Here is a 26,178-nt window from a genome sequence, read left to right on the forward strand (position 1 = left end):
GATTACAAAAACCTTTTGCACTCCTTCATCAATCAGTTGACTCATCAAGAAAATGTTCCTACGGTCACTCACCTACATGACCGCATGAGTCCAGCCATGCTCTGAAAGAAGCCAACGTCTTGTTTCTCTCTCAGGTAATCCAGCATTCTCTATCACACAAAAGCATCAAAGACACGGTCTGATAAATGGAGGAGGATCTCGTCTGAGGCAGATATGATGAACTTAAAATTCATCATGATAATAAGCTATCTAGTCCCTGCATGAGAGGTAGAAATAGCCAAAATCGGAGATCTGTCATTATGCAAACCTATTTTAGGTACCTTTAAGATAAACACATTGTATGATTTGATGGGGAGACACCAATGCAGTACTGTACCTGTTGAACAGTGGCATTCCCTCCGTTGAGAACAGCAATACCCAGCTTCAATGTAGGGGCCATCATGGAGCCCAAGGCCCCTGATAGGATGGGAATTTTATCACAATCAGAGGAAGCAGAGTGACAACCCAAATACAAATAGACTTCTACAGATCATAATTTACATTTTAAGAGAAGGAGCGAAGGACAAAAATACTTTACTTCATTCTCAACTAGTCCAGGAGAGAGATCGTCTTTGGTTCAGTATTCAGCAAATATAAAGCCTGTAGCTTACGACTGGCTCATCTAAAGTAACGACAACAACTTGCCAAAAGAGAATGCCCCTCCTAACTAAGCAACAGAAAAACCTTAATGTGGATAATTATTAGAAATCATTCATTTAGCATTTTCCTTCCTGTACCTTTGCTGGCACTGATGGTTTGCAGGACCATCTCAGAAGCTCCACGGCGATGCAGCCTGGCCTGCTGGTACAGCAACTTCTGTTTCTCCATCTCCTTCTCCTGAGCCACAGAAAGGTTAGTTCACCAACTGTATCTCTACTACTTTGCTCATGGAACACAACTCAAATGTCAATGAAATTGATTGCTTTTTATTATAAGTATTGCAAAAGAAAACATTAAGATGAAAAAAGTTACGGGAATTACAAATAAACAGTGTAAGCTTAAAATCTATTGTAGAGGTAAGAGCCCATTTTCTCACTTCAAAGCTTTCCACCTCCTGTTCTTCATCATCATCGTCTTCTCTGTGGCAACTCTGGGAGATCAAACATACAACACAGGGGCGTGATTAAAAACAAAAGAAGAAGAAAAGAAATCAATATAGAAGAGGTACAACATGTACAAACACTTATTTTTGTTATATATTGCATGTGACATGCACAAAGACACGAGAGCAATACAAATCAATGCACGGCACATTATTTAAACATATTAACCAACATTTAGATACCACAAATGAGATCATTCTTATGTTATATTACCTTGGCCATAATGGCAGCGTAGGACTTATAGAGGCCGTCATTTTCAAGCTTACTGTGAACAGGAGAGATGGAGAATATCATATTAGTGTATATCAAGGTATGGACAGATGATGTTATTCACAAGGCTACCCAGCGGTATTGCACATTGTTATTGACCACACCAGAACACCTGGACCCTGGCTGATTAGATCACATCTCTTCAGTGACTGTGTGCCCTCCCACTCCTCATGTCTTTAGAGTGAGGCGGAGAGAAGCCGTTAATTTAATATTGTGCTCTCAGAGGGCATGCAAGTCTCTGCAGGAATATCATGAGAATATCATAGCGATACCTCAATGGGATTGATGGACCAAATCATGCATGACGAAAAAGAGCACGACGGGACAAACATTTCTGCAGGGTGAACCTACAAAGAAGTGAAACAGATTTCAGATGTCAGGTTTTCAGAAAGCAATGGACACAGATGTTGGACTGAATAAATCTCTTAGGAAAAATGTAATATTAATGTTCTTGGTGATGGGTTAGATAAGTAATAAAAGTAGAGAAGAGTTTTTTTCTGTATGTGATCTTTTAGAATAAACACGCAAGCGCACACACACACACACACACCTCCTTTCCATCAGGGCGCTTCGACTGAAGTGTGTAATGAGTTGTACGAGGGGATCGATTGGTTTGGCACCTTCTTTCACATTATTTTTTTCCTCTCCGTTACCTCCACACAGCTCCATCACTCCTCCCTTCTGCAGGCCAGAGAGAGAGAGTAAAGCGGTTAACAGCCACTGGTTGGCGGTCTGTCAAACACACACTATACACTATACACAAATATACAAAACATGATCATGTTTATGTGCACAGACAAAACGTTTTTTATTTGGTGCTTTGGTCTAGGTATTATATTGTACAGTCATCTTTATAGTGTGCATTAACTAATAAACAAATGATGATTTGATTAATGGAAAAGTGGCAATGTGTGTTTCTCACCTGATCATAATTCAACATATAGGCTTAACTCTTGTATGTTACAGAATAGTTTTGAACTACTAATGTGGCTTGTTTTTCAACTCACAGCCAAATCCTCCACGAGCGTCTCCTCAAAGTTGTTGTCTTCAGCTGATATCCAGGATTTATTGTAGCCTTGGAGGAACAGGTTGACAGCTCTGTGCCTGGGGAGGAAGAGGAAAGGGTGAGGAGACAACAAGAGATTAGCATATGCATAGACAAATGTAAATAAGAGAATGAAAAACAGGCAGCATAGAAGGACACTATTAAAATATAAAAGAGCTATGATTAGACCAATTATTGCCCTTTCATCAAAGCCTCGTATGCCTATACAAGGTGAAGTGTTTTAACATCCACTAGAGAGTAAAGAGTGTTACACCACAGCTATAATTCACAAGACACCAACATAAAATACAATGCCTTTAACACAGGACTTTCATATGCTAATGATATTGTAACCATCATATGTTTGTACCTGGGTAAGTTGTAGAGGGGAGCCATCCTTAGGCAGGCCACCACCGCTCGTTTCCTCTGTTTGGATAAGACCTTGTGCCACGCAGGTTTCTTACTTCTCTGAGGATGCTCCACCTGAACCCACAACCAAAGATAAAACAAAGATTTCACATCGATAATGAAGTAAGGTAGCGCACATGAACCTCCGATGGACCCGAAGGGATTTCAGTGATAACTGTTGAAGAGGTTCATCCTCATGCATCTGTCCTGCATTTATCACGCAGTAGCACTGCAGGAATTACATTTTTCAATGTAATATATTCAAAATAAATTAGTGTTTGTAAATAACCCTTTCGCCCCCCAGGCCTTGCAATATCCAACAGCTGATAAGGAGGTGAATCCTAACTTGGATTAACAGCTCTTGTAAATTCCGATTCAGCAACACTACTGTAACTAAGACCAGAAGACTGTTTATTTATGATCTACTCCTGTGCTTTTCCTACTGTGACATGTCAATATGTCTTCTGTAAACATAAAAGCCTACAAAACAGAACACCATCGCTAAAACTATGGCCAACAAATATATCTTCCCACCAGTGAAGTAACACTAATAATACACATTTTCAGCAGATTTGATTAAAAAAAACCTAGAACTACCGCCTCGCGGTTGTATGCCTCCACTTAAGTTACATTTGGGTGAAATTGTCATAATCAGCATATCAATTCTTAAGAAATGGCCGAAAAAGTGAGGTCTCGGTTACCATTGACCACGGAATTCTAATCAGCTCAACCGTAAGTCCGAGGGGACTCTTATGCTAAATTTGAAGAAATTCCCTCCAGGCATTCCTCTGAGATATCGCTTTCACAAGAATGGACCGGACAGACAACCTGAAAAACATCCAGCCACGGCTGTTGCCAGAGGCATACAAATCTGAAAATGTTTTTCTATTGCTTTAAAAGCTCACCTGGTCCAGGTAATGAAGCACTTGAGCTACATCCAGAATCCTGTTTACAGTTTTTTGGGCGTCAGGGACGGCTCCTAGCTGGCTCAGGCTTTCTGCATAAAGGGTTTCCTGCCTCAAACAATCCGATGCCTGTAAAGAGAAAAAAGAATGGCACGTTTACTTCGTTGGACTTCTTTCTTTTTTTCTTATCTCAACCATTTAATTAAATGTACTTTGAGAAAGGCTGCTAGAGAGGTCCCAAATTGAGGGAAAAATAGGACTATGGCAATGAGAAAAGAGAATTCAGAGCAAGCACCTTCAAAACACATGAAATTGGAAATGGGCTGTGTGAAAACAGTCTCAAATGTGTATTTAAAAGTTTCTTTATGGTAATGACAAGTCAGAATTTACGCTTTCATCACTTACCTATGAATAAACATAATGAACACTGACTCGTGAATAAACAAACATCACATGCATATTCTGAACAATATTGTGAGTGTGTCACACTGATGTCTCTGGTGAGCAACGAGTAACAGATTAGGATTTAGCCGAGTACGAGAGCATTCTTCAATTTAATTTACCACACACTTGATGCCTTCCACAAATTAAAAGTCAAATGCTCTCAGGCATGGCAATGAATATGCAGAATGTCAGCAGAATGTAGAGAAGGCATACACCTTCAATCAATGAATGAATAAATAAATGTTTTTTGTTCTTTACGGATGTTGTCTAGGATCTTTGTGCAAACCCAAAGAAATGAACAGCGAGTGACAGCCTTTACCTGATTCTGAAGATTTGTAAGACAATTGAAAATGTGCTCTCGAATCTCATCTTGAGTGTTCTTCTGTCAAGAGCAAAGAATGGCCAACATTAAATATATATACCAAGGAGATTTTCATACACTCACCGTCAATACGATCGTACTACACTGCAGATTACCATATAAATGCACGCAATATGTCAAGGGTTTTGTCATCACGAGGACTACATCAATGATGGCACATTTCCAACTGACCTGAGTAAAGCCGCTCTTCGCTAACATGATGAGGCTGTGGTCGCTCGGAAAACAAACCCGGAGTCCCACAGGGAGCAGTCTCTTCATGGAGGCCACAATCAGAGAGGTGTGTGTGGAATAACGATCCCCCTTCCTCTTCATCCTCCTCTGCTCATGGTCGAACTGAGCATTAAAAAGACATGAAAATAGATTCACTTCGAGACTTCAACGACAGTTGACTACTTTTATGCGATTACCATACAACCACTAGTAGTGTCCATATATACTGTATACTGCACATCAGTGTAAGCATAATGTCCTAAGGCCAATTAGTGAATATGGCTGACCTTGGACATTTTGTCGTCGTTGACCAAGAAAGCCAAGTTGTTGATTTCATTTTGTACCACAAAGTTCTGTTCCTCCCACTTGAAATTCTGTTAAAGCAAACAAGGGTGAAGAAACATGTTTATGGGGTACAATATTCACTTAACTGCACAGAAATGAGAGGAATACATAAAAAAAACACACTATATGTCATCCTCACATGAGATTTGGCCCAGAATGTAAAGACCTCTGCCACCATGCTGAACAGCTGCTCAGCGTCAGGGTTCAAATCTTTCAGCCAGCTGGCTCTGAGACAAGACAAACCAAAACACATCACACTTTTATCGCAGAGTTTATGCCTGTAAAGACATAATAACTTAAATAACCACTCAATGAACTTCCATTGTACCTTCAATGCATGATTATTTGTTTTTCTTATTTACCACCAACAGTTGTTCCACAAACCTTAATGGAACATTTGGTGTCAACATGTCAACATAAAATATCGTGAAATAAGTTTCACTTTCCACCGAATCTATAAAAACTTGTATTTACTCCACAAGCTTTTGGCCTCAGAAAATAACCTTGAGTGCCCACATATTAGCTCCTTGGCAGCATGCCTTACCGATTAGCATCCACGAATGGGATGAGCAGGGGATAGAAGGCGTAGAGGTCTCGCACCAGTACAGTGAACTTCTCCTGTATCTCCAACTCTGCTTCAGAGGTGTCACACCCTTCTGCTTTCATCTGCTCCTCCTGTAGTAGCACACATTTGGCCCTCTTCCTCAACTTCTCCATCAGTGGCAGGAAGTGGCTCTTTAACAGCTCAGTGCCGGCTTTACATGTAATTGGCTGAGAAAAAACTGAAAGATATGACCGTTAATAGTGGAAAAGAATGAAGGGCCTAACTGATGGTGGAATAAAGAAATTCACACAACAATCGCACATGATCACAATACCTGCCAGCTGTTTCATCCAATCTCCCTGGCTAGCTCCCACATGGTTGTGGATAATACGGAGAATGTGGCCAAGAAGGTCACTAGCATGTTGAGGCGTGACAGCGGTGCAGATTGGGCTTTCTGGCTCGCCCTCAAGGCCCCAGTGCCACCAACGGGACACGTAGCTGCACAGCATTGGCAAAGTGACCTCCGTGACCCGGATGTAGTGGGCCTGGCGAGCTCCAGCACCAGCGCCAGCCAACTCCTCCACTTCCCCGACAGCCTGTTCCAGAGAGGGCAGCAGGGGACACATGTCCTCCACCCGATCTGGCAGCCCTAGGTCTAACAAAAACAGATAAGGAAAATAAAGCTGCGAAAACTGAGAGGGGGTTAAGATGTGGGGGTCAGAGCTATTCAAGAGGACCAAGATTATACAGACAACACAGCTAAATATCAGTGTGTATGCAGTGTGTTCGTTTATTACCGTCTCTCTGAGAGGCACTCATGGTGTTGTAGATGGAGTAGGGATTGTCTTGGTTTAAGGATGGCTCCAGGAAGCACACAGGAAAAGTCCCAGCCAAGGCTGCCAGACAAGCACCTGCTGCTGTCCTCTGCCTGTATTGGAATGCTGTGTTAGGACGTAGGCATGGAGCTGACCAACGTCCAAATCTTATCAAACTCTATGGGTTAGGATTACTAATTTAAGTTAACTTGCCAGCTGCTTTCTTTACCTCTCTTACCTTGGCCTTAATACACTTATCAATAGCCTTAATAGATACTTGAAACGCCCAGCAATAACACATTTTTGAATACAGAATTTCATAATTTCAGTGATTTCTATGATTAAGTATTCTATATACAGTATACACAAAGTAAGAAGTAAACACATTTTAACCAAAAGCTTATGTGAAAAAAAAACATTAGAAATAAAATAGAGAGAAAAGAGGATTAAAATAAGACATTATGGTCATTAGCACAAACTCTGAAATCAATAGCAATATAGGAAGTACCCCTCCATATAGATGCTGCTACTGGTGCCAAGAGAGAAGAGGCTGTTGAGGATCCTGTAACAGGACAGCTGGATACTCCCCACTGGAAAGAAAAGGTGATGGATTAAGCTGAAATCCTTGTTCGGTTTCTTTCAGGCACCGCAAAGGGCACTGAGTAGGAAAGCTGATATCTTACAATCACAGAGAGACAGACTAGCTGGATGGCTGCTGATTCAAGTAATGAATGATTCCTGGAAGGTCAGGATATTAGTGGAGGAGACAATATGCTCCTGCTGCTCCGCGGCCATCCCTGAGACACTCAATGAGAGCTGCTTTCAAAGACGAAGAAGGTAGGAATTTGAGGGGAAATCCCTCAGAGTGATTTCAGAGATGTGGAAACCAGCTGTTCATCCAGCTTTATAGCATACAGAGGGAAATGAATGAGACTACTGTAAACACATGTGGTGGTGCTTGTATATGAACTACTGATACAGGAAGATATGTGAACACATTACATTTATAATTGTGTATTTTAGTGTGCTCTTTAGGATGTAAAATGAATCATACAATAATTTGAGACATTGTTCCTTAATTAATGGTGGTCGACATCAAGGACGCCCTTACCCAGGAGGTCCACGCCATAGTTTTGGTTGCCAAGATGCTGAAAGAGGGATGTGAGGGTGGGAAGGAGAACGGAGGTTGTGAAGCTGAGAACCTTGGCTACTCCTCTAGCCGGTTGATTCCTACTCTGAGGTAAACAGACCAGGGTCACAGACAGGTTTTCCACAGTCGTCTCCAGATCAGTGGCGGCTGCCTCAAAGAATGAATGCAGAGATGCTTGGATGGACTCTGGGGCTGAGTTAATCAATGCCCTAAGGCCAAAAGATGAGAAAATGGCAGTTAATGTTCCTGCGACTAGCACAAATGCAAGTATGTGTAATTAAAATAATCATTTATTTTCTGTAGTAAATTGTTACATGGACTAAATCAGCTGCTAATCTATCCACCAGACCAGTCAAAATCAGTGGCTCAATTACACCAGTCATCTCATCCTCAGACATGCCGGTGTGATACTGATGTGACACTGATGTGACCGCAGGCAGAGCAGGGAGATCGATTCAGGCAGAGTGAGACAGTAGTGCCATCTAGCTATACCTGGCATCCAGAGCCCGAGACAAAACATGGAGGCAGCTTGCAACTGATGAGACCTCGTTTCCTAGAAAAACATACACACACACACCAAATCCAGAATTTCAGCACACACAGACAAAAAAAAGTAATATACAGAACATGCATACACACATAATGAATTGTAATCTCACACAACAACATCTTAATTAATGAGCAAACCAAGGAATCAACTAAAAAGAGTGGGACAATTGATGTCTGAAGGAGCTGTATTTCCACACCATCCTTACCAAAGAGTGAAATCCTGTGTCTTACCAGAGCTGCAAGCTTACAAAAGAGGCTGGAGGTGAGAAGAAAAGACAAGCGCAGTAATGAGGAGAGGGGAGTGGAACAATTACCGAACACGCAATCAGAAGAATGAGGTTTCTTCTGTTAAAAAAGAAAAACATGTCTGAGGAATTGTTCCAGTAAAATACAATGTGCAAGAGCACAAGAACACTTTAAAATACTACCAGTGTAATCAGCATACCATGTGTTTTGTCGGGGGTGATACAGACCTTGCAATCATCTCCTTTTCCTTTTTTGACGCATAGCTTCTCGAGCAGAGAGAAGTGGACAGGAAATACAGACAGTGGCTCTTCACAAATTGTTCCAAGAGAGGAAGGATAACCTGTTAAATGGAGTAATAGCCAGATGTATTAACCACATTCCCCTTAAATTTCCTCCGACTACTGTAGCTTCAAGGTTGTGTATGAAAAATAAACCAACATCACATGCATTCTGTGCCTGCTTGTCCCAATGCCTCATTGAAGCTACATCCCACACGCTGAGAAAAACATTTTTTTATGACCGCACCATTACATCAAATAGATATTTGGAAGTACTTTTTTCCCCACTTTCTCTTAATTCAGCCGATCTGAATGTCTTGTGACCATGACTAGAATTTCAAAAGGTAGTGGTCTGAGCAGTGCCTGCCTGTTTAACATGCGTTTGTAATGATGGACCCAACAACGACCCGTGGGAGTTAAACATTTTTCACTTTAATAGCTTTTCTTATGAAGCATCACCAGACTGCATGGTTGTGTGAGTTGTGGGGTGTAGAGATCTGAGGCATGACTGTGTGTTGATGGTATTGGCTGACTGGGTCTGACTCAGTGGTGCCTGTCAATGAAAAATAAACCCTGTTCATTCACTGCCTCCTTAGAGGCAGAACTGCGTGGGAAGCTTTAATCAGCGTCCTGATGGCAATCGACACGCCCACATGGATTTCTAAAATGGTTAAATAAATTACACGGCCACAAAGGGTTTGACTTAGAGGGGTTGTCCGTGGTAACCATCTAACTGAACTAATTAGATGACGTAAATGGAAAACAAAGGCTACGGGGAGGGAAGAAGATGGCGTTGGAGAAATTCAATTGGACAGAAGATTGTTGAGATATGCATTTGATCTGAGGCAAACCTTGGGAAAAAAATTAATTGCTTGCTGGCGTGGAGCTTTCTCTCCTTTAGACATCTGTCCTCTGGCTTGCATCACCTCTGGAAAGAAAAGCACAATGAAATACAAAAATCAAGGACTTAAACTACAATGATACGTCAGATAAAAACAGAGCGATGCAGATAATAAAAGTCTCCAGTTCACATACCAAGGCCTGGTCTGGTGTGCGCTATTTTCTGATGGTTCAAATTAAAACTACCCTGAGGCAGACTTGCTGAAGAGACTGCTGGCAGTTATTGATACAACGTGGAGATTCAAGCCCCGGTGATATATTCAAAATGTAAGGTCAGCTACATAAAGTACTCATACCTTTGGGATGTACAATGTGAAAGTTCTTTTATGAATTTAATTTCCTTGACTTTTGTTTTCGGCCTCAACATTCATGAACACCGTCATCTTACCCAGCTCCAACATCTGCTCTTGGGCGTCCTCGGTGTGAGACAGCAGCCGCTGAAGGAGAGTGTAGCCAAAGCAGTTGGCCATGGCTGGAAAGTCCATCTCCACTGTCTTCCTATCCCTGTAGAGGAAGTGAAATCAAACAGGGAAAATTAACCCTTAATCGCTGTAAAATCTGGACTTTGTATTTTGAATTTCCAGAATTGCCCGCACAGCACTGCAAAATGAAAATGGAACACCTCACTTGCCAACCCACCTCATACATACTGTATCACATTGCCCTTTTGCAATCACAAGCTCATTCTGTGCTCACCTCCACACTGTGTAGCCATTGAGCGTAAGGAACTTGAGGATATCCTTTGCTCTCTCTCTGAATTTGGTCTTCTCCTTGGCAGTCAGGGTATCATAGGGTGCAAGCATCGAATGGCCGCCCCCTCCTGCGAGTGGAAATGGGTCAAATGTGTTGCAATTCTGTTAACTGGTCTGTGCTTCCTACAAGTAGAGGAGAGGATTTGAAGACATATACGGTCACAGTATGGTACGGTACCTTTACTCTCAAGTTCTAATTTCTTCCTCTTAGCCCAGGCGTTGTGGTAGTTTTCAGCCAACTGTTCAGCCATAGCCTATAGCAACAAAAGTAAAAATCCATTTTCTGTCTGGCACATACATATCAGCTCCTTACACTCCACTTTCAAAGCAGGAGGAAAGTCCAGGCCCACTTCTCCAACAAGGAAACTACTTTTGTGAAGGAATGTATCAAGGAGTCCTGTAGCACTCCAAACATGTTACCAATGGTGGATGATTTCTCTTTTTAAGATGTTTACATGACATCTGACAACTCACAACTGTAGCCCAGATTACACGCACAAAATTATTTGAATTATTCTAATGTATTTGCCTTATTACACAACATTAGTAATAGGCCAGCGTTCTGACCTATGCAGATTTAGGTAGAACAAAAACAAAAGGTATTCCTCACACACTGGTCCCATGATAAGGTGATGCTGCTCATGTCCATAGGTTTGGGGCTGAAGGTTGATGCTCCTTCAAAAGACAGCTAGGACACACAACAAATGGCTGATTATTAAAGTCAAAAAAAAAAATGTGTGAAAGCTAGTAAGGAGAAGTTGTGAATGACTAGAATGACGTTTGGTGCTCAGAGGTTAAGTGAATGTGGCCTTTTGAGTACATATACCTGTCCAGACTGGGACACCCTGCGTGTACAGGTTTGCGTGCCAAATGAGTCTCCTTCTTTGGTTCTCTCTATGCTCCATCCGAAGGCCAGCATACTTTTTATTGTTTCTTTAATTGCCCAGCGGTATGCCTCCTTCTCCTGAAATATAATATGTAAAACTGAACTTTATTGGTTGTCGAAGGACAGCAGAAGCGCAAAACATAATCAAACTCCAAAAACTTGAAAAGAAGTCTGTTGTCCACTCCATACAACAAAGACCACGAACCGAGGCATTTTAATCTTTTATGTTACACACACACCACATTGAGCAGGCAAGTGCCTCTGGGATTTCTCTTTCTTTTTTTGACTTCTCACTCTACCTTCTCAGCCAGAGCCCTGTATGGCTTGAGGAGAGGGTGAACCTTGGTGTTCTCACATAGCTGCTCCCCATGAACCCAGCCATTGGCAAACTGACAGAGATAAGACACAGATTGAGTAAAAATTCCACATTAGAAAATATGCAGACATCGTGATATTAGCTCAACCACACAACACACAACTGGTATTACCTTGTCCAGTGACCACTTCTCGTGAGTGTGCTCTGCATACTTGTTAACTACAAACTCCAGTCTCTCTGGCACTGACACACTAGCGCAGGGAAAGAAATAAAACATAATTTAGCTCTATAGCACAGTAACACCTTTGGATACACCAGCACAAATATTTATCAAGAGCATTAAAAGCAACCTGGGGCTGAACAGGTCATCGAGAAGCAAGGTTTTCAATATTTATACCTTTATCCATAATCAATAGATATCCCTGGTAGGTATCTTACCTGGAGGTATCTACAGGCTGGGGGTCAAAGTGTCCTTCTGTGTCCATTGAGGCTTTTCTCTCCGTATGGGACACACAGCTTGAGTCCATGTGGTCAGGGGGCAGGGCCATGACCACTGCAGCCAGGCACTGGACAGACAGCCTGAACAACTGAGGCTCATAGGGCTGTAGAGGTGGAGAAGGACGGGGGTATTGGAAACATAATGTTGTAGGAGGGACAGAAGAAAAAGAGACAGGGTCAAGGGAAGCCGGGCAATACTGTAAAATGGGATAAACTTTCTGAATTTGACAAAGAGAACACTATTCAGCTGAGGAAAAAAGCTTTAATTACAATTTAATAACCATTGCATTTAATTATTTGTATTTATAATTATTGTAATGTGTGTATGATACAAGAGTAACAAACTAATATAATCTAAAAAGTATAAATATAATATTTAAAATAAGCGAAGTCCAATAAATAGGGCAACAAATACACTGTAGGGCTGAGCTACACTTTACACTCTGTAATATTTCTCTGAAGAGATTCTTCTGTGCATTGTTGACTCGGTTTCTGAAGCCGTTTGATGTGGGTTACAAGTGGGCCGAGAATGATTTTATGAACTAACTTCTTTTTCATTTCATGTTCTCCATCTGTCTGGTAAATATCATTTCATAAATATGCTGGTACATGCATGCAGACAACTGAGGAGAGATTCTCACGTTTCCAATAACTCTGTTCAGGGGTTGGTTTCATACAAGGATATGAAAGATTTACTGTAAATCTCAAGTGTGTTGCATCTTCCTCCACACAAGTTATTCTACAAGTTTACTAGTAGAGAAAATCAAACACGGATTTTGGTGATTCACCTGAAATATACTTTGAGTTGAAATAAAAAGAGGCACTAAATCAATAGTAGGATCAAACATTTATTATTTTTCTGCAATTTTTCTGGTGCTCCATGAAAATATCCAACTATAAAGCAAAGAATCTCTATGTACTGTGTGTGTGTGTGTGTGTGTGTGTGTGTGTGTGTGTGTGTGTGTGTATGTGTGTGTGTGTACGTGTACGTGTACATGTGTATGTGTGTGTGTGCGTGTACATGTGTATGTGTGTGTGTGCGTGTGCGTGTGTGTGTGTATGCATGTCCTTTGAATATCTCGAGAACTGTTAATCCGATCTACTTCACACTTGGCGGCTGTATTTTTGGGGTCCCAAGGATGTTCAGTGTGAGAGTTGGTGCCATATTCAATATTAATCTAACTTTGAATAAACAAGCAAACAGCGCTCTGTGCAGCAGCGGGGCGGAGCTTCAGAGCTCTGCAGACTGGCTCTAGTATGTCGTCCGCAGTGAACCTTTACAGGTCACAGCTCATTGACTGCAGTTTACTTTTGCTGCTGGATATACTAGATATACTTTACAACCGAACTCTTCTTCACTTCCTTGGAGTCAACAAGCAATGAGCAGTTCTCGACAGCACTTCAAACAAGCAATAGGGGCCGACCGATCATCCCATTCCAAACGACCACGACCAGAAAAGGGGCTGTGCACTAGTTCTTCCAACTGTACATCATTTCCATGTGATTTTGAGATGAACACAGGTATTCAGTATGGTTTACCTTCTTTGCCAGGGCCTTAAACACGCCCCAGAACAACTTTCTAGATAGGTGGAGCTCCTCTTCAGAGGCCAAACCATGGTCATCCGGCCCTCCAGCTAGTGAGTAGTACTTCCACCTCTGCTCGTAGTGACAGGTCAAGAGCTGGTTGATGAAAGTATTGACCAAAGTCAATAAAATGTTATCTTTTTAACTCGGTGTACAATTGTATATTTTCACATATACTGTAGTAAACTAATATGTTTCACCTTTAATGGGATCTTGCTGTAGTCTGTGAGGTGGGGAACATCGAAGACAAGACGTCGAAGAAGAGGTTGCATCATAGAGGGTTGGAGTTTACTGAGGACACCAATGAGGGCAGAATTTGTCACATGAGCAGATACAAATCACATCCACCAACACACACAACAGATGAATGATGTTATGAGTAATTATCATGTCTCAGAAAAAACGTCGCATATAATTGAGAAGTTGCCATAGGCAAGATCCAATTAGTTGGTTATCATTTCTGATTGACTTTGGTAAATAACATCGAAATTGGGCAAAACAGGCTTACTGGTGATTCATTAAATATAATTAGTGGGAACAAGAGTGCACTTATGTGTTTGCATCAGGAAGCAATGATTTGTTACCGTGTCTCTTTTCACTTCTCAACGTATGATTTGGTAAAAAGCAAAAATGCAGTTAGGTCAATCGATACAGGAAGCTAATGGTGCGATCATTTATAAATTACAAATGGCACACCACATAACCACATGCAGCTTCCAAAGATAACATTGTACCATAACATATATAATCTAATAGCGACTTGATGAAATATCTATATCCTATCTGCAGACAGCAACAACTCTTTATGATAATAACAAGAGAGAGAACCCTGACGAGCTTCATCATACCAACAAATAGCACTACCTGCACACAGCTAGCAAACATTCTTCGATCGTGTCTCTCTGAGCCTTGGTCAAGCTCAGAGCCCTGGAGAGGTTGTAGATGGCCTGGATGAGAGAATCCACCAGCAAAGCATGGTCCTCTAACGGGCAAAAGAGCGCTGAGCATTTGGTGAGCAGGGGGAGAACAGATGTACATAAGTATCTGTTGAGGGCCAGGGCCATATCAGTGGATCCTAAGTCAGCCTGCAATGAAAAAGAGAGGTTACAATTACAGAGTCCAATTAACTAAAGGGAACTAAATACACAAGATGGAGTGAGGAAGAACTAGTGACCATGATCAGGAATCCAAACAAAATGTCCTCGGATTTAACTTCGAAATATGTTAAAATTGAAGCTGAACAATCTACTTTTATCAGGTGGGAGGCATACTATTAAGTTTTATGGAAAACAAAACATTCATTCATTGGAATGAATCTTCTCTGAACAGGGCAACAAAATACAATTTTCTCTGCTCACAGTGTCAAGAGAGACAGCTGCCTGAAGGTCGGGCAGAAAGCCAACTTCTAGTAGGTGGAGAAGAAAGTTCTGGTTCTCAATGCCATAGACCCGGTCCAGGAAAAGAACCACAGCTGCCTTGTGGTCTGGGCAGAACACTGTGGACAGGTCAGGCTCAACCGCCAGACCATCTGGACAAGCAAATGAAAAAGTAAAGATTAGATGTTAAGACCAAAGGTCATATTGACACACGTATTATATATTTATCTGCACTATGTGAGCAGATCCCTGTGTGTGGTTCTGGATCCCTGGTCCAGACTCAACCATTGTCACCATCATGTACACAGGATGGTGCATAACAGGAGAGTAAAAGGAACACTGTAACAACAAAAATCTCTGAATGGGTCTTTAGGGTATAATTTAAAAAGCAACCGTAGCAAACAAGCCAGGTTTCTGTGTAAATACTGAATACAAGCAGATGTTTTTTTAGCACTGTAAGATGGGCTGACCTCCGGACACTGAAGGGATTTGAAAGGAGATGCTGATGACTCCCTCAAGATCCTGAATGGGGACGAGCGATCTCAGAATGGCTCTGATCCGGATGGCTTCTCCTTTGCCTCGTTGAATCAACTGGACAACAATTCAGAACAAAACATTCTTATTGGTCATATACAGCTTACAAAGGATTCTCACAATATGTGATGATAGAGTGAAAAAAAGAAGACATTCTTATGTACATATATTGTATTATATGGCATCATCAGTGGAAGGATTACAGTGGGTCATACAATTCTAACGACATCTTCCTTATGATGAGTTGCAGCCCATTTTGTAGTACAAATGTAATTTGTGTCAAGTTCAGAAACTATGTAGACTTTTTTTCGTTGTTTTTTTTCTGAAAAAGTGTGTATTAACTCTTGCTGGTTTAATTCCTACAAGTGTTGTAGTTCTGTTCATTTGTCTTTTGAAACATTTATTTTCCTTTTTTATTAACTTTTATTTTTTTAAGAATTAAATGCATTTCAAAGACTTCTGTCAGGCATTTTCTAACAGGCTTTGTGTTTGAAAGACGCATCACAAAAATTGTCCCCGTCTTGTTTTTCCTTTGAACTTCAATGCCACTGTAACACAGAAAGAAAGGCATCCTTTCAAAAGGCTTCTTTTTTTTTTTTTTTTTTAAATCAGGCCCTTATGCTGACAGTCAGGTACACTTGCCACTCCCCACGCTGGCCTAGTGTGTACATTCTGACAGAATTAAGCCAATTACACTGTCAATATCCAGTAAATAGCACCGGGGAGTTTAGAGTTTTGATGGACATCACAGACCACCTGACAACATACATGACAATATGTATAATTAATGAACATAGTGTCTTCAATATTCTACACATTCAGTGTATATTAACACAGTATAGTCCAACTAGAGTCTCAATGTTGTGGAGTTTAATGAGATGAATGCAGTATTACAGTACAGTAAAGTAGTATCATTGGTATTGAAGCATTACATATTCTGTCATCAAATGACCATTTAAATGTTTTCAGTTTTATAGTCTAAACATAAAGAGTATGCGGGCCAGGGCATTTCTTTCTTTGGCTCACTTTGACCCACTCTTTTCTCCATTAGGCTTTATTGTTTGAGACGACAGCGGATATTGATGCAGAAGGGCTTCTGAAAGCTGGAAAAACACTCACATGCATTTCTGGAGCACAGCGTCCCAGCATGTCAATAAGGGCTGAGTAGAAGGTCATGATGGCGTGGCCCATGTGAATGAGGTCATCATCAGTGTCCTGGACAACGTCTCTGTTACAGGAGACAATCATAACAGTCCAAAGCTTGTCATTAACTGAATTATATCATTAATCATCATTGTTAATATAATCAAATGATTGATTATTCCTAAATAAAGCCGCCCATTAAGCAGGATAAGATACGATCTTTCCTCCTCATTTCTAATGACCTCAATATTTATCTAAAATTCTGACAGTTACAATAGAAGAAATGCAGACAGAGCAGTGTTCAGCTCCCACTCCATATAAATCCTGAATTAAGCAGCTTAAAAATAATCAGTGTCATTAAACCGTTCCACTGTTGTACATAGCTTATTTAACCTCTATTTACCAAGGGAAGGTTGGCTGAACACAGATGCTGCATTCAAGCCAAGAACTGCTCTGAAAAGCCTGAGAGAAAATGAATCCTGGGACTTATTATGATCGGGCATAAAGACACAGTGCTAAACGGGTTTATACCCAGTACGATGTTATACTACTTTAGATGATTGTTTAATGCTTTTTACAGAAAGCGTAGCATTTAGATAAAATATTTATACACAAATCTCTTGACGCTGGCGAAGTTTAATCATTTTCAACTCTGTGCATTGAAAGTTCACGGGAAAATGGAATCAATCAATGAGCTTACATATTGGTGTGAGAAAGTGATGAAGCTGAAATGGAGCAGAAAATCATAGAAAACCTATTTTATGAGTATTTCTATACCATACAAAATAGAAAATAAGATGTGATGCACTAAAACTGTCTGTGGTCTTGTCAACTGCAGAGTTTGTGCATATTAGCTTATATGTTTGCACATATAAGCACATACACCAACATCTCATACTGACAGTGTTTTGTTGGACTGGTGGGTGATGCAAGGTCCGTCCATAGAAGGGTCCTCCGAGATCCTGATGGCTTCCTGCATGGCTGCTAGGAGGCCATTTCCCTCCTCACCTCGCAGGGCAGGGCCAAAACACTCAGGCCGACGAATCAGCAACCTCAACACCACATAAGCATTCTCCTCTACACTCTCGCCTGTGGTTAAGAAACGCACAGAAGATAAAGATTAACCAAAAAGGTGAACTTGGATGAAATTGTGGGAATGCATTTCTTTGTTTTAGATCATATTTATCTCAGATATTCTTATTGAATTTATAGGAAATCAATGGAATAATGGAATAATGATGCCCAGGTCACTATATGTACAACTTTAAGGCTACAACAACATGAAAGGCACTTGGTTTAAAATTCCATGCCATTTAGCTGAACTGTCAGCATCCTCAAGGACAATTTTAACTGATGCTTTCTGGGCACCGCTTCAGTGTCAGAAAAATCAATAGTAGAAGACCCAGAGTTAATTACCTCTATTGCAAATAGCTCACTTAATTGGAAGCCTGAGATGATGCAGCCTCCACCTGTGTGGAGTGTGTTATTCTAGCAGCGAATATCTGAGAGGTGATTAATGCCCTGAAAAGGTTAAGTGAAAAGTATAACTGAATATATAGATAATACAGTTTGTGAAATAATTAATGAGTTTTAATGGCTGCCAAAAAACTAAAATTCCCTCAAAGACAAATGGTCAAATAAAATAATCAAGCCAGATGCTGTAAAGGGACAATGAAGTGTATATAATTAGGTTCATTCCGAAATATATAAACAGACTGGAACAACACACATGCCGACAGAAATCTTATTAAAATGATCACAGGATGTGCTCTGAATGGGAGGACTATGGGTAGAACTATTACCATTGCAGAAGACAGCAAAACGTAAAAAGTCCAGGTAACGCTCGCCCTCCACAGGGTTCCATCCAATATCAGGATAGCCTTTAGCCACGAGCATCGGACAGCTCTGGAGACCGCAGCCAGCAAGGTACTGCACCACCTGGATAGTAAATGACATTAGTTTTACAGACACTGGTTCATTGCAGCTACTGTACAACTAATGGGGTGCAACAAAGATAACCAAGAATTCATAGACAGTGACAAACATAAACAACATAGATGAGTGACATGAGAGTGACGCTGCAAAACAATATTGAATGTCAGAGCATTTCCATTACAGACCAGGCGTCTCAACTATAAAACAGTGTGTAGGATCCACGTGTACAGACACTCTTTCCCTGCTAATTCTTCCATTCCAGACTGGTTGCTTCTTAATTGATCGCGACAATCAGTGGTATCCCACACACTGGATATCATTTGAAAATGGCGGTTTGATAGGGGAACACAATATCATTCAGCATTTTAGTTTTGTTCTGTTGAACTTAGCTAGCATTGTGATTAGGACTCAATGGAGGAGTGATTGTGCAAAAGCTCTCACTGCCTTTATTTCCACACTTTGCTAATTTCCACAATCCATATGTGCAGGCGGAAGATGTGCCAGGTGAGGTGACTGGAGATGGCAGAGCGTGTCATGCACCACATCTGTCCCTATCAAATAAACCATAAATTAATTAATAAATTTGTGTTCACTGCACAATTTTTACACACAAAAACGATGAAAACTTAAATGGTACTTGGTGATATGTGTACTTCATTTGAAGATATAATTGATTGATATTGGAGAATATTGACGCTCTGTTCTGCAATTATTTAATGCCATTTGATGTGATGTTTTTTGCAGCCGATGGTACGGTGCGCTCTGTAGCACGGCCCTCTCCACTCTGCGCTGTAAGGTGCAGACAGCACTGATGAAATATTTAGCGAAATTTGATTTGAGATTTGAGTGGGTTTATATATTTTACAATTGAAAGGTGCTTATGGAATAGTTATGGGTCAAATATAACTGCTGGTTTGATTATTAATGATAAAGTGGATCTAGAAGTAATGTGATTGTAATGAAATGAAATGTGTTAGAGGCATCATTATACGTATAATGATGTACTCTCACATTTAAATTCGACAGTGGTTAGAATTCACCACCTCACCATCTGCGTTGACAGTGTCCCTCGTCTCCATAGCGTGGGTATGCATGGGTCAGAGTTTCCGTACGGGTGCGAACATTCTCCCGTCAAGTTTGTTTTCATTAATCGCAACTTGTGCATGGGAAGCACGTACGCCTCCTTCGGGCCCCGTTTTGTTAATTTGCAAAGAACATAAATGAGAGCCCAGAGTATTTATGGACATAATGGAGACTATTAGCATCAGCAGTGTAGAGGAAGGCAGCAAATAAGAACTCACCTTCTCTAGGTCAGGTTCCCTCAGCGCTAAGGCCAGTTCATTGTTATCCATAACAGAGGCTGCTGCCACATCCAGAGGAGTGGCCCCACGCATGGATGGTGAAGCTAAGGGACGAAGTCATTAAACAATCTAAACGCTGACTCATAAACTATAAATGATATCAGGATATATTGCGGGTTACACCTTCACAAGGTTATTTTCTTAAGTGCAAAATAATGTCCTCGCATAGAGTAAAAGGGTCACAAACAATACCACGTCTGTGTACACTTTAATACAACTTTACTCAGTAAACTACCTTAGTGAATCTTTCAATGTTACATGTTTAAAAATTGAACGCCATCCTTGCAACAACACTACAAACTATGGCCTCGGAAATTGCCAGAGGAAATAAGATTTACCTAGACCAACACTGCTGTTTTCCAGCAGATAACTGAGATGGTCGAACAGGGCTCCCTGATTGTGGCGGCTGATGCGGCAAAAATAACACAGGAATCGACAACAGCTGGCCACCATCTTCGGAAAGGTGATCTCCTAACAAAGGAAAATCAATGCATGGGTATAAAGGAAATCAAGATGTGAGGAGGTCATGGCACTACTGACTGCACTGCAGGGAGTATTGCTCTGTATTGATGATGCAGCTACAACACAGTATAACCTTTACCTTTAGTACATGACCGATGGAATACAGATACTCTACCATACGTCTAATGAAAAGACATGCTTCTTCGTTACACACATTTTGTCCATATTATCACTGTAAATGTCAGATTTGTCTCTTCACCTTTGATTCCCCTTCTCCAAGAACATTGACCATCACCTCCATCACGGTCTCATGTATCCCCAATGCCCTCATTAGGTTAGGGTGCTGGTAGAAGACTTTATTATTCATAATGTCTCTGTATGTAAAACAGTGAAAAATGACAAAAAAATGAAAGATATTTTCCACACAACAAAGGATATTACGATGCATATATGTTAGAAATAGATCAATACAAATAACATTATTGGTGTCAAATGAAGCAAACCCATGTCCCATTAGAAATGTCCCCCTACCCGAGTCTTCTGATCATCAGCCTCTCCTCTTCTTTCCCCATGCGGACACTGAGGAGGGAGCGGATTTGGCTCAGCGAGGAGAGAAGAGCCATGGTGTCTTCTACCGATGGCTGGCTGATCGTATAGGCTCTGCAGAGGTGTGCTGTCATTTGGCCCCCGAGGCCCTGATACTGGCGGTGCAGCAATGAGAAGACAGCCCGAACCAGTTCAGGGTCCTCCATCTCAGTCTCTTGAGCCCAACGCACCATCGTCTCAGAGATCAGCGTTTTGAGGGACTCTGAAGAAAAAGCAGGTGAAAAGTAATGAGACTGAATATTTTATTACATTTTAGGGTTATTTTATATTACATTTTAGGTGTTTGTCCAACACAAAGTTTAGTTGGCTGTATTGAACATGACATCTCTGATGGGAGGTTAACACTTCATATTCACATTGATTTTCACCCATCTTATCTTTTATTACAATTCAGCTATGTTCCTATATTGTATTGATACTGAACCCAAAAAGGTTGCACAATCCCATGTGCACGTAAATGAATAGGCCACAATGTACAAAGTAAGACAAAGAGGGGGCTTTGGCACCATAGATGCACTTACTGGCGCTCTGCGTTCTACTCCCTTCCACTTCTATTGGTGTCTTCATCAGTCCAATCACTCTCGCCGCTAGACTGAGAAGTCGGTCTTTCAGAGACATCTCTGAGTCCTCTTCGTCCTCTGTGTCACTGTCCAATTCAATGCCTGCATAGCAGCAACAGATGAGATTTACTCAGTGGCAATATTGGTAAGTGCCTTCAAGGAGATTTTTCATAGCGCCCTGGCTCAAAGAAGACTAATAAAGAATATGTCAAAAATAAGCTATGTTCCAACCACAGTGTGTGCTGAGAAGGTGATGGAAGTCATGCAGGAGCTGTTGGATTTCCACTGGACATGGACAGTTTTCCTGCTGCTCATCCTCTTTGAAGCACAGCAGCATGTTGATCTAAAGACAGGGCACGGATGACAGACACAGTATAGACGATAATCTAAGGAATCTTTAATGTTTTTTTTCTTTAAGCACATGTCAGCAAATTCAACCTGCTCCTGTGGAGGTGAACGGAACTCCTTGGTCTTGCGGGCGGTGAGAGCAGCAGACATGTTGAGTGCTTGCATGACCTGGTTGTAGCGAAAGCGTTGGTTCTCCTGCAGCTGGCCCACAAAGTTGTCAGAAAACGCAACCACAGCTTCTACCCTGTGGCGCACCTGGCAATCACACAGGTAGGACAGCAGATGGCAGAGCTGGAGAAAGAAACGTATGAAATCTTCCTTTGCGATTCATTTTAGATAGCGTGGAGGAATATATAAACATAGCTTCTGAAGCTAATCCAAAATTACATCAAAAGAAAGGAGAAGAACGACAAACATGAAAGTAATCTGCTGGTTCGTTCACCTCAAGTTTGACAGCTTCAGGAAGCTTCATTTGAAGAAGTCCTTGTTTAAGGGGGTAATCTTCTTTTTTGTTGCACCCGTTGCATTCTTTTTCATCATCACTAGCTTCTTCTTCATCCTCTTCCTTCTCGATGGTTCCGGCATCTATGGAGAAGACTCCCGGCTCAATCAGTCTCAGAACTTTCCCCAGGTCCTCATCCCCAAACACCCCCATAACCAGTAGGGTGTAGAACAGTCTAATTAGGGGAACCAGCAGAAGCTCAATGCTGCCTCCTACAGGATCCCTCACACCCTGACCCGCAGCCCATACGCCCGCAGTCAACATCTCCACAGTCAGGTTCTTCAACATGTCCAGAGGGATTTCTGGGCTGTCTGTGCAGGCTATATCCCCTGTACCATCTCCTTCCATCCCATCACTCCTGACAAAACAAGGAGATGAGAAATGCATCTGTGGTTTAAGAGATGTGCTGAGACTAGTGCTGGAAATGCCTTCTAGAGGTAGACCATTCTCCCCATTAACACCATTAGCAGGGCTGGGATAAAGGGTGATTTCTCTGGTCTGGTCAGTCATAGGAACAATATATTCGTGGTTCATCATGTGACATGCTGTGGTGTGGCTGCTGAGGTGAACCTAAAGAACAAGAATACACATTTATTTACTCTCCAAAGTTTCCTTATCCTGTTGTTTATGAATGAATTACCTAAAGAAAAACATTAAGTCAAACAAGCAATTACCTGAGTAAGGAGCTGATAAAATGCAGAGCGGAGGGGGCCAGGGAGGTGGGGATTCTTAATGGCATGAAGGATCTGGGATTGGTCCACGTGACTGCAGAGGGCGTGGCAAACTCTGGTGTTTCCAAGGGCGCATAAAGAGCAGTAGAGAAGGAGAGTGTGGTGGTGAAAGGTCAAGAGGTCATCCAGTTCTGACAGCTCCAGAATGTTAACAGACCTTGAAGGATGTGATCAAGAGGTAAAGACAATTTTATTTGATATCTTGGCAAAATGGCGGCACCAAATGCTGTAGCCTGTTGCATTGTTGATGATATTAGACACTAAACAAGCATGTGCTGCCTGGTGCTTGCAAATCAATGAGGAATAAGATGCATGATGGATGATCAATACAAACAACACATGCATCACTTCCTGTGCACTTAAAGTCTGCAAGTCCGATTCCAAAAAAAACATTTATTTCCATTATTTAACCTGTTTTCATCAGGAATCTGAAGGGTCATGACTTGTAGGGGCTCATGGCATTGGACTCTCCAGCCGCGGCGCTCATCTGGCCGATCCACCATCACTTTTAATGCACGGTCTGGTACTCTGATCCATGAAACCGGGTTGAGATGCTGGACTTGAAGCCTGGGAGGACACTGAGGGGTTGCATTCCTTCTTTGACTGCGAAGCAAACCTGCTGACAGCGGCATCACGTTCTGGATCGAGAGGAAGACAAACACAAGGAAAGGATGTTAACAGACCACGAAACATTTGTAAAGAATAAAACTGATTGAAACACTGATTGAAAGCAAAGATGCAACCTAATTAACCTGATTAATTACTGATCCAGTCTTTGAACAACAGTTAGCCCGAATTCCTTAATTATGTTGCCTTTATCTGTAAAGAGTAAAAACGCGTCTTTCTAATGTGTTTGATTAAAAATGGAGAGTTCATTTACCTTTATGGCTCCCAGCTCAAACTGAAACATGCTGCTCGTAGTGGGCTTGACAAAAACAGCCGGAAACAGCTTTGTACTGGCTTCAACCTGATAAGACAGAACAATACTACCTCAGTTTAATAATGCAATGCTCCAAGTCAAACATTGCTCACTATAAGTTATTTTCATAATAGTAAAAGACGTAGTTTAAAGTAAGGTTTTATGTGTATTGAATTTAGACATAAATGTATTTCATTTAACAAAAATAATGACTAGAGAAGAAAATACTAATAGGTATGAACAAATCAAATAGATTCCTGTGTGACCTACTTGGTAGAAGGTGGCCATCTCCACTCCACTGGAGGTGAAGGTGAGCAGCCCAGTGGCTGTGTCAATCAAACAGCCAATTTCCAAACCTGTACTTCTGCGACTCTGAGACAGGCCTGTTGCCTCTCCAGCACACACCATGTAACAGTTACACCGCTTCACACTGTGCAAAATGATGGGAATACGGTTAATTGGCAGTTTGCCGATAATTTGTCAGGAAAACTCAAAATAAGACAAAAAAACTCCTGAGAGTCAATAGCGTTGAAATTCAGTAATATTTAGTGTTCCAGTAATACAGTAAATATAATTTCAGAAAAGCATAATCATGACATCATCATCATCTCCGACAGCAATAAGTATTAAATTCAATTAAAATCTTGGCAGAGTCAACGATACCGACAATAAAACGGTCTTGCTGTTTCCTAACCTTTCCTGGACTTTTCCACTGTCGTCTCCCAGGGTGACAGTCACTGTGAGGACACCATCGGGGTCAAAAGTCATGTCGTGTTGATGAAAGTCAGAGGTCACCCAGCCTGCCCACACATTAAACGGCTCCTGGCCTGGAAGAATCCTCACTGAGTAGTAATACTGAAACAGAGAGGGCAGCTGGGTGTCATTGTTTGGTGTTTTCATTTTGCTTTCTACTTTGTTTTTGTATCGACCCACCAGGAGCTGAAGAGTTGCACAGTACATGTGCATAAACCCTGAAGTGTAATTTGTTTACTTTTAGTGCACTATGAGGCAGCAGAGTGTCCAAATACATTTAGTCTTTTCTCTCATTATCTATGCACATTATTCAATAAATCAAAAATAAAAGCCCATGACATTTGGTTTTCATATTAGTGTTGTATTTCTATGTTCTGTGACTCTCTGGTTATGGTGAGATGATAAGAAAACGAGAGTCTTACTCTGGAGCTCTGGAGAAGGTGACCATAGTTATCCTTGTCCACTACGACATCTTCTAGAAGCCGTGCAGATGAGTTGGTGCTGACTAGCTCTGGTTTTGTCCTCTTCAGCATGAACCTTTGCAGAAAAGAAACACAAATTAATTCATATGCAGCACAAAGAACTTTGTCTCACCACAGTCACTATTAATCTGCAGAGCCTGTCTGCTCTCTTTGCGTCTCTTAACAATCTTCATTTCCTGTTTTCTCTCATTTCATTTGGGGAAACTTCAGTCAGAACCATGCTTTTGTCATTTTAATCACCTGGCAGACAAATATAGACAATAATACAATACACAGCATTGTTATATAACTGGTACATTATTATTGTAACTTAAAGACCACCATTGACTCAAATATTCATTATTTTGTGTTCACTCTTCTATTTTCTAAAGTATATGAATTTCATTACATATCATCCCAGTTCCCTACAACCGACCGTTGTTTCAGTTTTGACGTTTTGTCGTGACTGTGATCCTTGTGGTTGAGCTCATCTCTTGAGCCAGCAAAGCTGTGGGCTGACTTCATCAGCACTTCAAAGTCAGAGTCAAACTCCTCCTGCTCTTTCCTTCCTAAAAAGGACAATGGGAATTAATTACAGCAGGACCCAGGGGAGCTTAAACAGAACAACACTTCAAGGTCATAATGGTTGGATATCTCACACACTAATTATTTCACAAAATGTTCATCTCTTAATAGCTACGTAATTTTTACATGCTGCATCAGGGGTAATGTCATTTATTTTTAAACTCAAACAAGTCATTTTTGTTGTCCTCAGTGAGGTCATCCGTGTGGCTGACTTGAACACACTGTATATGATA

General features: G+C 41.2%; 1 protein-coding gene across 1 annotated transcript in view; it reads right to left on the reverse strand.

Annotated features, from left to right (window-relative positions):
- The window catches only part of LOC142931667 (ryanodine receptor 2-like), a 54,325-nt gene that overhangs the window by 13,259 nt on the left and 14,888 nt on the right, over positions 1-26,178 (reverse strand). Inside the window, 54 exon segments of the mRNA XM_076075693.1 lie at positions 73-149; positions 377-456; positions 777-876; positions 1,076-1,129; positions 1,356-1,407; positions 1,963-2,075; positions 2,420-2,516; positions 2,828-2,940; positions 3,771-3,848; positions 4,534-4,596; positions 4,768-4,929; positions 4,977-4,985; positions 5,094-5,180; positions 5,291-5,378; positions 5,696-5,933; positions 6,030-6,350; positions 6,493-6,623; positions 7,019-7,100; positions 7,622-7,869; positions 8,153-8,213; positions 8,416-8,465; positions 8,683-8,795; positions 9,585-9,649; positions 10,022-10,137; positions 10,330-10,453; positions 10,564-10,639; positions 10,996-11,073; positions 11,212-11,349; positions 11,571-11,660; positions 11,760-11,838; positions 12,026-12,189; positions 13,625-13,765; positions 13,870-13,960; positions 14,534-14,754; positions 15,028-15,197; positions 15,516-15,636; positions 16,699-16,807; positions 17,625-17,811; positions 18,525-18,660; positions 19,959-20,062; positions 20,357-20,489; positions 20,740-20,854; positions 21,012-21,319; positions 21,636-21,748; positions 21,878-21,989; positions 22,085-22,285; positions 22,437-23,066; positions 23,171-23,384; positions 23,639-23,865; positions 24,108-24,194; positions 24,417-24,576; positions 24,841-25,001; positions 25,322-25,436; positions 25,797-25,929. Of these exon segments, the coding sequence (XP_075931808.1) occupies positions 73-149; positions 377-456; positions 777-876; positions 1,076-1,129; positions 1,356-1,407; positions 1,963-2,075; positions 2,420-2,516; positions 2,828-2,940; positions 3,771-3,848; positions 4,534-4,596; positions 4,768-4,929; positions 4,977-4,985; positions 5,094-5,180; positions 5,291-5,378; positions 5,696-5,933; positions 6,030-6,350; positions 6,493-6,623; positions 7,019-7,100; positions 7,622-7,869; positions 8,153-8,213; positions 8,416-8,465; positions 8,683-8,795; positions 9,585-9,649; positions 10,022-10,137; positions 10,330-10,453; positions 10,564-10,639; positions 10,996-11,073; positions 11,212-11,349; positions 11,571-11,660; positions 11,760-11,838; positions 12,026-12,189; positions 13,625-13,765; positions 13,870-13,960; positions 14,534-14,754; positions 15,028-15,197; positions 15,516-15,636; positions 16,699-16,807; positions 17,625-17,811; positions 18,525-18,660; positions 19,959-20,062; positions 20,357-20,489; positions 20,740-20,854; positions 21,012-21,319; positions 21,636-21,748; positions 21,878-21,989; positions 22,085-22,285; positions 22,437-23,066; positions 23,171-23,384; positions 23,639-23,865; positions 24,108-24,194; positions 24,417-24,576; positions 24,841-25,001; positions 25,322-25,436; positions 25,797-25,929 (7,336 nt within the window).

The sequence above is a fragment of the Anarhichas minor genome, unplaced genomic scaffold, assembly GCF_050575085.1.
Source record: "Anarhichas minor isolate MPS153535 unplaced genomic scaffold, ASM5057508v1 ptg000054l, whole genome shotgun sequence".
NCBI classification, from domain to species: domain Eukaryota; kingdom Metazoa; phylum Chordata; class Actinopteri; order Perciformes; family Anarhichadidae; genus Anarhichas; species Anarhichas minor.